The 13,867-nt window shown below is 31.1% G+C and overlaps 1 protein-coding gene across 2 annotated transcripts; it reads left to right on the top strand.

Moving 5' to 3' along the window:
* Window positions 1-508: 508 nt before the first annotated feature.
* LOC148621466 (RING finger protein 24-like) lies at window positions 509-13,832 on the top strand. Of its 2 annotated transcripts, XM_088575911.1 has the most exons (7): window positions 509-586; window positions 2,440-2,562; window positions 6,022-6,061; window positions 7,309-7,344; window positions 7,541-7,620; window positions 8,470-8,676; window positions 11,449-13,832. In XM_088575911.1, exons 2-6 carry the CDS (start codon window positions 2,468-2,470, stop codon window positions 8,630-8,632), a joined length of 414 nt encoding a protein of 137 aa, XP_088432037.1. In that variant the 5' UTR covers window positions 509-586; window positions 2,440-2,467; the 3' UTR covers window positions 8,633-8,676; window positions 11,449-13,832. The 2 variants fall into 2 exon arrangements, with proteins under 2 accessions (XP_088432037.1, XP_088432036.1); XM_088575910.1 differs by having other exon boundaries at window positions 8,470-12,417.
* Window positions 13,833-13,867: the final 35 nt, after the last annotated feature.

The following is a 13,867-nucleotide window of genomic DNA, read 5'->3' as shown; positions in this document are numbered from 1 at the left end:
ACCTACTCTGACAGAAAAAATTAAGCCATTCTGAAATGTCTTCTTGCTCCCGTTTCATACATTTTCTGGCATATAGGTATTCAGATGGCATGCCAATGTGGACAAAAATCAATATTTTGTAATATTAGAAAATGAATTTTTAATATTAAAAATCATTTTTAATATTAGTAATTCATTTTGTAATAACAAAAATTCATTTTGAAATTCCTGATTCAGTAATATTATAAAATACCACACATTTTGTAATATTAAAAAAATCATATTTATATACATTCACATTATTGATTTTTGACAAATAACCTTTCCTTTTTTTTTTCTTTTTTTTTTTTTTTTTTTTTTTTTTTTTTGGTTTCTTTTATTTTTTGATTTACTGAATATCATTCCACCGGTGTGATGGTCGGCATTAATGGCAATGTCAAATTTGTAAATTTCGTTTTGTACTTTCCAAAAAAAAATATACAACTGTAATAAACAAACGCTCTTATGATCTGATGAATCAGACATAAACTGGTAAGGGGAGATAATCAAGTGTTCATCAGTTCATCAGCTGATTGTCAATTGAGCAACAGAAATTTTAGATGCAAACGTACTTACAGCATTAGTTTGAATTTACATTACATTCGTTTTGTCTACTTAAGAATGAAATTGTCTTTCTATAAAATATGCATTGTTTTAGTGTATGCATAATTAAAATTGCAAATATTTCGTAAATGTAATTTTAGGAACTTTTACATGTATATATAACCTTTTTTAGTAATGCTTTTGTTATTGCAGCTTAAATCATTTCAAGAAATGTCTTTTGAAAGTTTGTACAGTGACTTAACAGTACATGTTCCTATGCACTTTCTGTTGTAGACTTTCACTTAGTTATGACAATATATCATTTATTGATATCAATTAAATATTTAATAACGTGATATATTTATTGAAATTAGTATTACACTTTTGTGTCCACAATTAAAACTCCCATATAATGGCAACCTCTTTATTAACACACTAATAATTCATCTAATGATTTAATAACGTGTACATTTATAATTATTAATTAAAATTTTAATAAATTGTTCAATTTATTGATATCATCATGTTTTGTATTAACATGTGATTAAATATGTAATATTTACTGATATCATATATATAATCTTCAATATATTGATAATTCATTTACTCGTATCAATAAATGATTTATCGATAAATGTATCTATAAGTAGGGAAACAAGTAGTGTATATATACCAAAAAAAATATTTTAAACTCTAATCTATGCAAATGTGGTCAGAGAGAAACCACTTCACATTTCCTGTTTTCATGTTCAAAATATGAGTTTATTAGAAGTGGAATGATGATGATCTAGCTGCTCTAAATGGAAACAACCTTCTTAGAAAAGATATTTTACAAGTCTCAAATTTTATAGATAGAAGTGAACGATTTAATGGAATATTTCGATGACTTGAGTTGTCTTCCTTGGATTGGTAAATGACAGTCACGGCTGTCTTTCATTTTTGGCAATGAAATTAATGGTTTTATATCGATTTATTGATGCTGTTAAAACTTTAAGCATTTAAAACTGATATTTGTATGCCCGCAAATGAAGTTGGGATATACTATATAGGTTTCACCCTGCCTGCCTGCCTGCCTGCCTGCCTGCCTGCCTGCCTGCCTGCCTGTATGTATGTCAGTCTGTCTGTCTGTCCTATTAATTATGTAATTATTGTCACTAGTGATAATCTCACTGATAGTAGTTTACAGATCCAAGCTGAAGGTTGACAGGAACAGACTGACAAATATGCACTGCATGTCAATCTATCACTTTTGTTACATGTTCAAGATAATCACTTGGACCAAATTCATGAGTAAAATTCCCCAGAATGTATCAATTCTATTGCAGGTACAAAATGAGCACAATGTCTTTAGTTATTGGTGATATTCCTCTTATTGTATCACTTCCATTTTAGGTTAGGGATAAGATCAGTGACCTTAGTTAAGAGTGACATTCCTCCCAATGTATCACTTCCATTGTAAGTTAGGGATGAGATCAGTGACCTAAGCCTATGTAAAAAGTGATATTCCTCCCAGTGCATCACTTTTGTTGTAGGTTAAAAATGAGTCCAGTGACCTAAGTTATTAGTGATATTCCTCTGAATGTACTACTTTCATTACAGGTTTGAGATGAGCTCAGTAACCTAAGTTGTGAGTGATATTCCTCCTAATATATGACTTTCATTGTAGGTTAAAAATGAGGTCAGTGACCCAAGTTATGAGTGATATTCCTCCCAATTTATCACTTACATTGTAGGTTAGGGATGTCATGAGATCAGTGACCTTAGTTCAGAGTGATATTCCTCCCAATGTATCCCTTCCATTGTAGGTTTTAGATGAGCCTAGTGACCTAAGATACATGTATGAGTGATATTCTTTCCATTTTATCATTTTCATTGTAGGTTAAAGATGAGCCCAGTGACTTAAGTTATGAGTGATATTCCTCCCAATGTATCACTTCCATTGCTTGGGATAGGCCTAGTGTCATTACTCCTCAGCTGTATATTCTGTTTGTATATGTGGAGGTATGTTTTGAAAGCAAAATAGAGCAATCATTTGATATTGTAGGAAGTGACTTGTATTAAAATATGAAATTGAGGGCAGAAAAATCAACAATTCTTATTAAGGATGAAATGATTTGTTGCAATATCAATGTATCACAATACTTTTGGTCATGATATGATACAATACATTTGACTGAGGTTTAAATATGATATGATACAGGTCAAAATACAACTTCTTTTTTCACATAATTGTTGAAATATTGAAGTAGGACATGTCTTGTGAAAAAAATTATCTCGATTGCCAATAAATGGATTTATTCCAAATTTTGTATGTGGCTTTATATAGATAGGGCACACATTGTAAGCAGTTTTGGTTGCTGTCCAGTACTACCTAGCACATCAAGGCATGCAACTCCATATTGTTGTTTACAAAAAAAAAGTATATGCCCAAGGGTGCAGGCTTTCATCATTCCCAACTATATTGGTTTTTTTTTCTTATTAAAATTACCTCCTTTTAGTCTGAACTTTTATTTTTAGCCTCTGAAAATCTATGAAACATGTTTTTCTTAATGAAAAATTATTGGTGGTTGCAGCTTTTTAGCTCACCTGGCCGAAGGCCAAGTGAGCTTATGCCATCACTTGGCGTCCGTGATCGTCGTTGTCGTCGTGGTTAATTTTAAAAAATCTTCTCCCCTGAAACTACTGGACTGACAGGTTTTAAACTTGACATGATTGTTCCTTAGGGTGTTCTGCACAAAATGACCGTTGGGATTTTTGATCCATGAAAAAACATGGCCACTGTTTCTAAAAATAGAACATAGGGGTCAGATTGCAGTTTTTTGCAAATAACTCAAAAACCGTTGCCTTTAGCAAATTTCTGGAATGGATAATATTGTTCAGCATCATGAGACAGTCCTATGCCAAAATTTTCAAAACGATTAGTCAACTGATGTAGGAGTTATGGTCCCTGGAACAGTTTTTTTGGCATTTTTTGCATGTGCAACTTTGAAAATCTACATCTCAAAATCCATTGCACAGAATTCAATGAAAGTTGGCATATATGTTCCTTAGGGTATCCCACACACAATAGCTGTTGGGATTGTTGATTCATGATAAAACATGGCCGGCGTTACTAGAAATAGAACATAGGGATCAGATGGCAGTGTTTTGCAAATAACTCAAAAACCATTGCCTTCAGCAAATTTCTGGCACGATTAATATTGTTCAGCATCATGAGACAGACCTGTGCCAAAATTTTCAAAACAATTGGTCAATTGATGTAGGAGTTACGACCCCTGAAACAGTTTTTTTTGCATTTTTTGCATGTGCAACTTTGAAAATCTTCTTCTCAAAATCCATTGCACAGAATTCAATGAAAGTTGGCATTTATGTTCCTTAGAATATCCCACACAAAATGACTTTTGGGATTGTTGATTCATGAAAAAACATGGCCGCCATTACTAAAAATAGAACATAGGGATCAGATGGCAGATTTTTTTGCAAATAACTCAGAAACCGTTGCCTTTAGCAAATTTCTGACATGGGTAAAATTGTTAAGCATCATGAGAAGGACCTATGCCGAAATTTTCAAAACCATTAATTGACTAATGTTGGAGTTACGACCCCTGAAACAGTTTTTTTGTTGTTTTTTTTTTTCACTTGTACAACTTTGAAAATCTTCCCCAAAACCATTTAAGATCATTGAATGAAAATAAGTTCTTTAGTGTATTGTGCTCAAAATGTCTGTTATGATTTTTAATCCGTGAATAGATATGGCTGCCTATACTAAAAATGGAACTTAGGGGCCATAAGACAGGTTTTTGAAAAACAATTTTGAAAATTGTTGCCTTTAGCAAAATTCTGGTTCAGGTCATGAAAATGCTATGAATAATTTTAGTTGATTTTAACTTCTTAGCCTGTCTCATTCCTCAAGTTTTTCAAACAAGCAAATGGTTAACTAGGTGAGCGATTCAGGCTCTTTTGAGCCTCTAGTTTTTTTTATTTTCATGCATATTCATAATTACATGTACATGTACATGTATGTTATGAATTTATTCGTTATCCCAAGAAATTTTCTAGCTCATCTGGACATGTGATCTATTGCCAATACTTGGAATCTGTCATCGTCGTCGTGGTGAATAATTTCTTCAAACATCTTCTCCTCTGAAACTAGTGAATAGATTTGCATGAAACCTGTCATGATTGTTCCTTATAGTATCCTGCACAAAATTACTGTTTGGATTTTTGATTGGTTGAAAAACATGGCCACTGTTACTAAAAGTAAAATAGGGGTCAGACAGCAGATTTTTGCATATATCTCCAAAACCGTTTGGTTTAGCCAAATTTTGAATTGGGTTAAAGTATTCAGCATGATTAGATCTATTGGTGGTCAAATTTTGGTGAAAATCTGTTGACCCATGTTGGAGTTATTGCCCTTTTTGGACATTTTTTGCTGTTTTTAATGTTACAACTTTCAAAAATCTTCTTCTCAGAAACTATTATACAGAATTCTATGAAAGTAGGTATTTTTGTTTTTTAGGGTATCCTGCACAAAATGAATGTTTGGATTTTTGATTGGTTAAAAAACATGGCCACTGTTACTAAAATAGAACATAGGGTTCAGACAGCAGATTTTTGTATATATCTCCGATACTTTAGGTTTAGCCAAATTCTGAATTTGGTTAAGGTATTCAACATGATGAGATCTATCTGTGGTTAAATTTCGGTGAAAATCTGTTGACCCATGTTGGAGTTATTGCCCTTTTTGAACGTTATTTGCTGTTATTGATGTTATTACTTTCAAAAATCTTCTTCTGAGAAACTTCTATACAGAATTCCATGAAAGTTGTTATTCTTGCTTTTTAAGGGTATCCTGCACAAAATGGGTGTTTGGATTTTTGATCGGTTAAAAACCATGGCCATCGTTACTAAAAATAGAACATAGTGGTCGGATATTAGTTATGTGCATATATCTCGAAAACCTTTAGGTTTAGCTAATATCTTCCAATTGCTGAAATGATCCTTATTATAAGGCATACAAAAGTATCCCAGGGATCAAAATTGTCAGATGACTCCATGTAAGAGCAATTCTTATTATGATGCCTACAAAAGTCTTCAAGGATCAAAGTTGTGAGATGACGCCATGTTAGAGTTATTTCCCTTGAAAGGCAAAAAAAAAATGTTTTTTTACAGTTTTTAGCCAATATCTTGAAAGCTATAATGGACAGAATGAAACTTTCAGTTGATAAAATGATCCTTATGATAAGTTCTACAAAATTCTTCATGGAGTCAGAACTCCTTGTTACAGTTATTGCCCTTGAAAAGCAAACATTTAACCAGGTGAGTGATTCAGGCTCCTGGAAACCTCTTGTTTTATTGAAGCTGTCAGATATCCCAAATGCTGTATATATTTAATGTTTCCTCTGTTGTACAAGCAGCTTCTAAGACAGAAAGAATAGTATGTTTTCTCTTCTTTTGAAGGTTGAGATGTAAAGCCAGGGAAGAAAGAGGGTTTAAAAGAGTAAGTTTTTTATTCAAATACAGTATATTTGTGGAATAATATTTTCAAAATATAAATTTCATGTTGAAAGTCTGGTAGAATTTTGTTACAAGTCTACTATTTTTGTATGTAGATATCAGTTATTTCAAGTGAGATATTGAGACATTGATTAAGAAAAATCAATGGGTCTAGAAAAAAGGAAAAAATATATTTGTTCACTTACATGGATTGCCTGAAAGTTGTATTATTAACACTTTAACTCAGACATTAATATAGAATGAAATTGAACCTTAGTTTTGTAATTATATAAGTAAAACAGAAGAAAATTTGAATGCAATGCTACATACTACATACATTGTACCTATCTTGGGTGAACTGCCAAGGTAGAACAAAGAGTAATCAAGGGAACCAAGATTCTAGTGGAAATCAAAAGAATGTAATCCAGGGACAAAGACCAGACATGGAAAAGAGACAAACACAACAAAGAGCATAAAGTAACTAAAATAATACATACAAAGTAATAAAAGCAAATGAGCAACTTGGACTCCACTAAAAACTGGGAGCATGGACTAGGTGCACCGGTAGTTTAAGCCTCCTCTGTTTTTCTTGAAACACCTGCCAAGTTCCTCATAAAAAATCAAGTCTGGGGGTAGGGGAAAGAGAAAAGGAAAACAATGACATGTTGAACAAATCAGTTTTCATGGTGCAGATGGATACATGAATGATCCATGAATTCATGATGACGACCATGGTTACATAAGACAGGTGGTCTTTATATACAGGTTAATTTTACGTAGAATGCATGTCATTGGGATATTTTAATCATAGTCTGTTACGACAGGCTATTGCTGAATACAGGTGGTCACTAAAACAGGTTTGACTGTAGATATACATACCTGTTCAAGCTCCTACATTAGGGGGAGACTTCTACAAAATCAATGAAAAATTTTGAATTTCCCACATAAAAATATAAGATTTGTAGGATTTTTTGTTAAATTACTGTATTTTCTATGAAAATACTAAATAAATGAATTTTTTAACATAAAAAATTGCTTTTAGGTAAAAATCTCCCACATGAGACAGTGTCAGTGGGGAGTTTCCCACATGAGACAGTGTTGATGGGGAGAATCTCCCACATGAGACAAGTGTTAATAGGGAGAATCTCCCACATGGACTGTTCCAAAGGTTAACAGATGTGATTACATTTGGTTGATTTATTTATGAGTGTCATAGCTTCTATTTCCATTTCCCTGTCCTTGTATTTTTAGATCCAGTATAAAGTAAAGAAACAGAGGTTCCAGTCAGTAAGTACTTAAACCTGATTTTTGAACATTCCTTGGTGGCAAAGTTTATAACATTCTTCTATCCACTGGAAAAGTCTATTTCAATCTTAGAATCCAAGTTATCCAGTGGATAAAATGTCATGCCATTATTTATTTGCCTGATAAATATATTAATTGTATATTAATTATGAAGAGATTTTTTTGGGTTATTTTTCAGATTTGTGCAATTTGTTTAGAAGAGTTTCGCCACAATGAATTTATAGCAATCTGTCGATGCAAACACCTATTCCACATGAAGTGAGTATATTGGTTGAAGAATTGTGTCAACAAATATGAGACAAGACACAAATTTGTTAATTAACTCAGTAACAATTCAGTGTTAGAAGAGCAATATAAAAATGTTTATACAAACTGAAGTTCTAAATTGGTTTGACAATTATGAAATTATAATTTTAATAAAATCTTTATGCTTCAATGAAATCCATGAGTTTTTAGACTTAACAAACAAGAAAATTGTTAGATATTTCCCTTATTTATTGTTAACCTTTACAGTCAGACCTGTTCAAGTATTATGGTATTATTTAAGGATACCAGTTACTCAAATTTATATTCTCACCATAATGTTCATTTTCTATTTAAAACTGGATGGTCCAACAAAATCCACTGATCCTCAACTCAACCACAAATACTCATACCCTTGTATAGAAGTATCTTCACAGTATTAAAAAAAACATAATGGCAGTGGATTGACATAAAATACATGTACTCTTAGAGGTTTAATATGACATTATTCATACATGTACTTTTCAGTTGTTTTACATTAACATAAATCATACATGATTTTTTAGTTATACATGACATTATTCATACATGTACTTTTCAGTTGGTTTACATTAACATAAATCATACATGATTTTTTAGTCATACATGACATTATTCATACATGTACTTTTCAGTCGTTTTACAGAACATAAATCATTCTTGTACTTTTCATTTGATCTACATAACATAATTCATACATGTACTTTTCAGATGTTTTACAGAACATAAATCATTCTTGTACTTTTCATTTGATCTACATAACATAATTCATACATGTACTTTTCATTTGATCTACATAACATAATTCATACATGTACTTTTCAGTTGTTTACTTCAGTGGTTAAAACATCGTAATATCTGCCCGATGTGTAAGGCAACAGTAAGAAGAATACCATCTTCTGAAAGATCTAGTCTTATAACCATGCCTCAACAGCCTGTCCCTTCAACCAGCCAAGAACAACCAACAAATACAACCGATGCTGTGTGAGAGTTAAGCAAAGTGATTTGTTACCATTACTGTTACAGCATTATGTAATTTCACATTTTTGTGACTAATTATTTCCTACTTGGTTAATTGTCAAACTTATTTATATTAATGGAAATGTTTTCTCATAAAAACCATGAACCATAACCTTATCCTCCTAAGTCGACTTTAATTGTAAGTATAGCTGTTTTTAAGGACCAGGCAGGAGGTGATTCATGATTTATGAAATAACTGAAACTTGTAGTTTTGGATTGAGATAAACTATACTCGGCGTCACATAAATAACATACTGTTAAAATTTGAATAAAAATATTATCTACGACTTTATTGACACCTACCGTCGTTTAAATTGTCTTAAATGACTTGCTCATTCGTTTAGCCAAACGGCTTCTCCCTAAATATTGAATCGTTAAATTCCGGTCAGATTTTAATTCTAGGTGCCAATATTTACATTGTAAAAAGTCGGCCATGTTTACAGTGATCGGGTTGCTAGGAGATGTTGTTTACGTTTAAATGGTTTGTCCAAAAACCGAAGAACCCAGAATGCATTTCGGCGTTATTTCGGATATCTCGGATTTATTTTACGCGAACAACGTACAATACCGAGAAGTTAATCAAGCAGACGATTGTCACCGGAGTTCGACGGGAACTTACGAACTTCGTTTGTAAACAAATCGCCCCGTAGAAACCAACATGGCGGATATTAGTATGGGATTTTCCCGTAAGGATTTGTTACGCATGATTTAAGCTAAAAGCGACTTGTTCAGGGAGAAGCCGTTTGGCTTAACAAATGAGCAAGTCATTTAAGACAATTTAAACGACGGTAGGTGTCAATAAAGTCGTAGAAAATATTTTTATTCAAATTTTAACAGTATGTTATTTATGTGACGCCGAGTATATAAGATAATAACCCTGATGCTCTTTTTTTGATATTTATCAAGACATTGGAAATAACAATTGCATTACTAAGGGGAGATAATTCTTTCAAATTCATTGAAAAAAAACGTGACTTTTTAACAGAACTATAGAAGGAACAAATTAGAAATATAAAAACTGTCAAGGGTATCTTTTCAATGTATTTTTGTTGCTATGAGATGTGCCTGGTTTTTTAGAAATTGCTGTTCTTAATTATTCAAGAAGTAATGGAAAATGATCCTGATAATGTAAACAGTAGTCCTTAAAAGATAGGAGAAATGACTTGTGTCATTGATTTTAAAATTCGTGTTTTCTTTTATTGTGTAAACTGTGATACAAAAAAGGAGGGTTAAAACATCATGAAAACTATAAACAATTAAATAATAGAAAACACTAATGATAATAAGTATTAAAATAGTGCGTTGTTATTGCTTGATTCAATTGCTCAATTTTGTTTGTGAAAAAGGGAATGTTAAGGTTACATGGATATGTATATTTTTAACAATATGTTAGATTTATATCTCAAAACTGTTAGGCCAAGTAAACTTAAATGGAAGATTTTCATCCAATACAGTGTTCTAGGATTCCTATTTCCTGTTACCCGGGGCAAGTGAAATTTGGGTCAGGGAAAGTTAGTTACACTTAGTTACACTTTCCCGTGGCAAGTTGAAAACTTTATATGCTGTAAGGATTTGTTTTGTTAGGAAAGGAGTCATTGACTGTGGGAAAGTTGATTTTATATGGATTTTTCCAGAGGAAATCTTAATTTCTGAAAAATCCTAGAATACTGCAACATTCACAAAAAAATAAGGGGCGGGTGGGAGGATTTTATTTTTATTTTTTTATTCCTTATCAGATATTTGCTAGATTAATTTCAGCAATTTGAAGTATAGATATGTTCTAAATCAATAGCCACATCAATTTCTGAGAAGAAACATCATTATAGTCACCAAGAAATGAAATATTTGTGTGTTACAGTCAATACTAGAAACTGATGCGTCAAGATTTTGAAATTCCTGCCCCATTTTTTTAAAATATTTTGTCAATTTTTTAGGGCAGGAGTGGATGAGAATCTACTAATTAATTTTATTTGGCCTAACTATGGATATTTTGACAGATTAGTATTAGCATATTTTTATTTAGGCTTATAATTTTATATTCAAGTAAGCTTTACTTTTTTTTCAAGTTTTAAAAATTGTTTGTTTATCTAAAATCATTGATCACAAGTCAGTCATATTGTTACTTGTAGATTTATGTATATAAATGTTTTTTTTTTCATCTACAAATATTAATTCTGTTGTCATATTCATTTAAATACTTACCATACAGTTCTGTTTCACTATCTCAGTTTGTAACTGTCAGAAATTTACATAAAAAGCATGGTAAAAGCCTTAAAAAACTGATAAGTCTGCATGTTATTGTATGGTCAGTCCAGTTGAGGCAAACAAACAGTTTTTAAAATTAGCCTGAATGGTTTGTTTTATAGATTGAAAGTTGCTAGTTTTTCATTAGGAGTGTTGATGATTAGATTCTTATCTGACAGGTTATAAAATGTTGTTTTAGGTTATTTTAAGTTGTTGATTCACAGGCATTTCCTCATACATATCTTTCCTGTACTATACTATAGTGGTTTTTCTTGAATTTTACAAACAATATTTTGTAATTCCTAAAATGAATTGACCAAGGCTTAAAAAATACAGGAAAGTTTTGCAAATACATATGATTCCATTTATTCTCCACATTTTGCTGCCATACTTTCTCAAATTTTATTTCTATTTTTAACCTTTTGTAGTAAATTTATTCTTAAGAGTGCCTGTTCAACACTCTTCAATAGTACATCTTGACTGCTGATGTAGGAACATTTCAAATTTATATAATTATTTCTGTACATTTCTGTTTTACAGCTACTAAAGACATTGGCTTGTAAAGAAAACAAAAAGTTGTATTTGACACCGCCTTCACTGGTGTTTCCTAATCATTGTACTATATATAACATACTCTATGACATCATACAAGGAGGATTGTACAAAATGTGTAAAATAATACAGTTCAGCTAATAAAATGCTATGCAAAGAATACAAGAAGCAGAATCTAGCTCTGTAGACAGTTGACCATCACATTTCTGTAATTTTTAATGTTGAATAATTGAGTTTTACAGCATAGCACCATAATCTAAAAGCTTAACTGTCTCAATTGCAGAAATACCACGTTAATTCAACTACTCCAGAGTAAGATTCTGTATATTTTTAATGTACATATCTGTTAGCAGATTGAACATGATAATTTATCACGTATGTTGAAATATCAAATTACAATGTTCCTATATTAATGATATTTAAAACTGGTTATAATTTTAAATACAACTCTCTGTAAGAATCAGGCAATGGGTAGCACATCATATTTCTCAATTTGTTTTTTTTTCCTCATATATATTCAATACATCTAGAAAACAACTGAACTGCTATTTAAATTTATTCTGAAGCATCTGTGATGTAGATATTTTTTGACTGCTTATATAAGAAAAAAGTGCAGGGAAATTTTCCCACCATTTTGCCACTTAGTATTCCAACTAAATTTTACCAGTCAATATCTTACAAAGGCAAAATTGACAAACACTTTGATGGTTATTTCTGAATGTTATTGGGTATAAATACTTGGTTAATGCAATAAATCTCTGTTTTTTTCCCTTAATGTGCCATACCTTATACACATTTTGCCTGATTCTTAGATGGAGAAGTACTTTTAAATTGTATCAAAACTTAATGATACAAAAATACATAGTTGATGTAACTGCTAATAATGGACTACTGTCTTCCTTTCAACATTTTATTTAAAAAATGGATTTTGATATAAATTTAATAAATAGGTTATTACTGCCAAAATACTCAGTTAAGAGTGCTTCTTTCATATAAATAATAACACTATCTGTATTAGGAATATTGTTCTGATATTTTTTATTTTAATTACCAAAGTTTCTTAATTCATTTTTCTTCTTTTTGTATATACAACATGATTACCTGGTATTGTTCTATTGGTCATTCCGAAATTCTTAATGATATGAGGATGAATGTAAAAAAGTTATGCAAACTGATAAAATTTGACCCTGTTTCAATTTTATGATGAAAAATATCATTTCAAAGTATGAGATCACAGTTTTATTTAACTAAAACATATGATTACTCTACTGTAATCTTTTTTTGAACAATTATATAATTTTTTAAATTTTTTGTTGTGGTTTCATGGAAAATTATGAAAGTTATCAAATGAACACATCATACCTAGTTCATGTAAGTCATGGAAAATATGAAAAAAATCTTGAAAAAGGTCAGTTTACACTCTACATAGTAAATAGGATGGTGCTCAAGTTGTTATGTTGATCAATTTTTACTAATTGTACCCTTCATCATTTCTCAGGTTGTGAAATATAAACTGGTACAGTATTCACAAAAATTATACATTTGTGTATGATTTCTGCATTTCCAGCATTCTGTATTCAAATTGAATGAGTTATTTCCCATTTGCATATTTGTCACCTCAGGTCCTTAATTTTAGACTGTAAACAAATTTGGCATGAACTAAAAAAATCTTCTTCAATCAATTTTTTGTGGATTTTTTTTTTTTTGTTCTTGTTTCATATGATTTGTTTGAAATATTGACTCTCTATTTAGATTTAAGTTATCTGAATGGATTGAAAGAAATTTAAAATTTTGTTCAATCAGATATTTTACAGAGATGGGGCCCTTGAACTTTTTTTCTCTTTTTGTAAAATTGTCAGTTGTCTAGACGTGTTTTGTTATTTATGTGGCCAGTAAGTGCTATACAGGAATCTTGTTACAGAAAAAAATAAGAATATATTATTGACCTAGGTGTTCAAGATACAAGTGTTGTAGTGAAAGGCCATTCTTCTTAAAGGGAGGTAACTGTATGCTGGAAATAGCATGAAACAATTTCTTTACTGTAAAGTTACTTTTATTGACTGCAAAAGAAACTGAAAAGTTCTTATGGTTATTAGTATCAAATTTCATGGTTTGTGAAAAGTTTGTTTGTTTCAATGTGAAGTTTTGAATTTAGTGATTTTGTTAAAACCTCTAGGTTTTGTGAACAAAAACCTTCCATTTAATTCATAGGGAATGTGAAGTTTGGTTTTACTGAACCACTAAATCCACAAAAAAACAGGCACTTCACAAATAAAAAATTCTTCACAGTACTCTATGGAGTTTAAAATTCCTATGTATCATTAGAGTAACTTTTTTGTGTTAATTCAGTATTGTCACAAGTTTGGCCAAAATTTTCATATCATATTAGTAGATAATTGTTTTAGGA

Source organism: Perna viridis, chromosome 3, assembly GCF_037379345.1.
Source record: "Perna viridis isolate PV_CMFRI_1.1 ecotype Kerala chromosome 3, ASM3737934v1, whole genome shotgun sequence".
In the NCBI taxonomy this organism is placed as follows: domain Eukaryota; kingdom Metazoa; phylum Mollusca; class Bivalvia; order Mytilida; family Mytilidae; genus Perna; species Perna viridis.
This window is presented reverse-complemented; position numbering and strand designations above follow the sequence as displayed.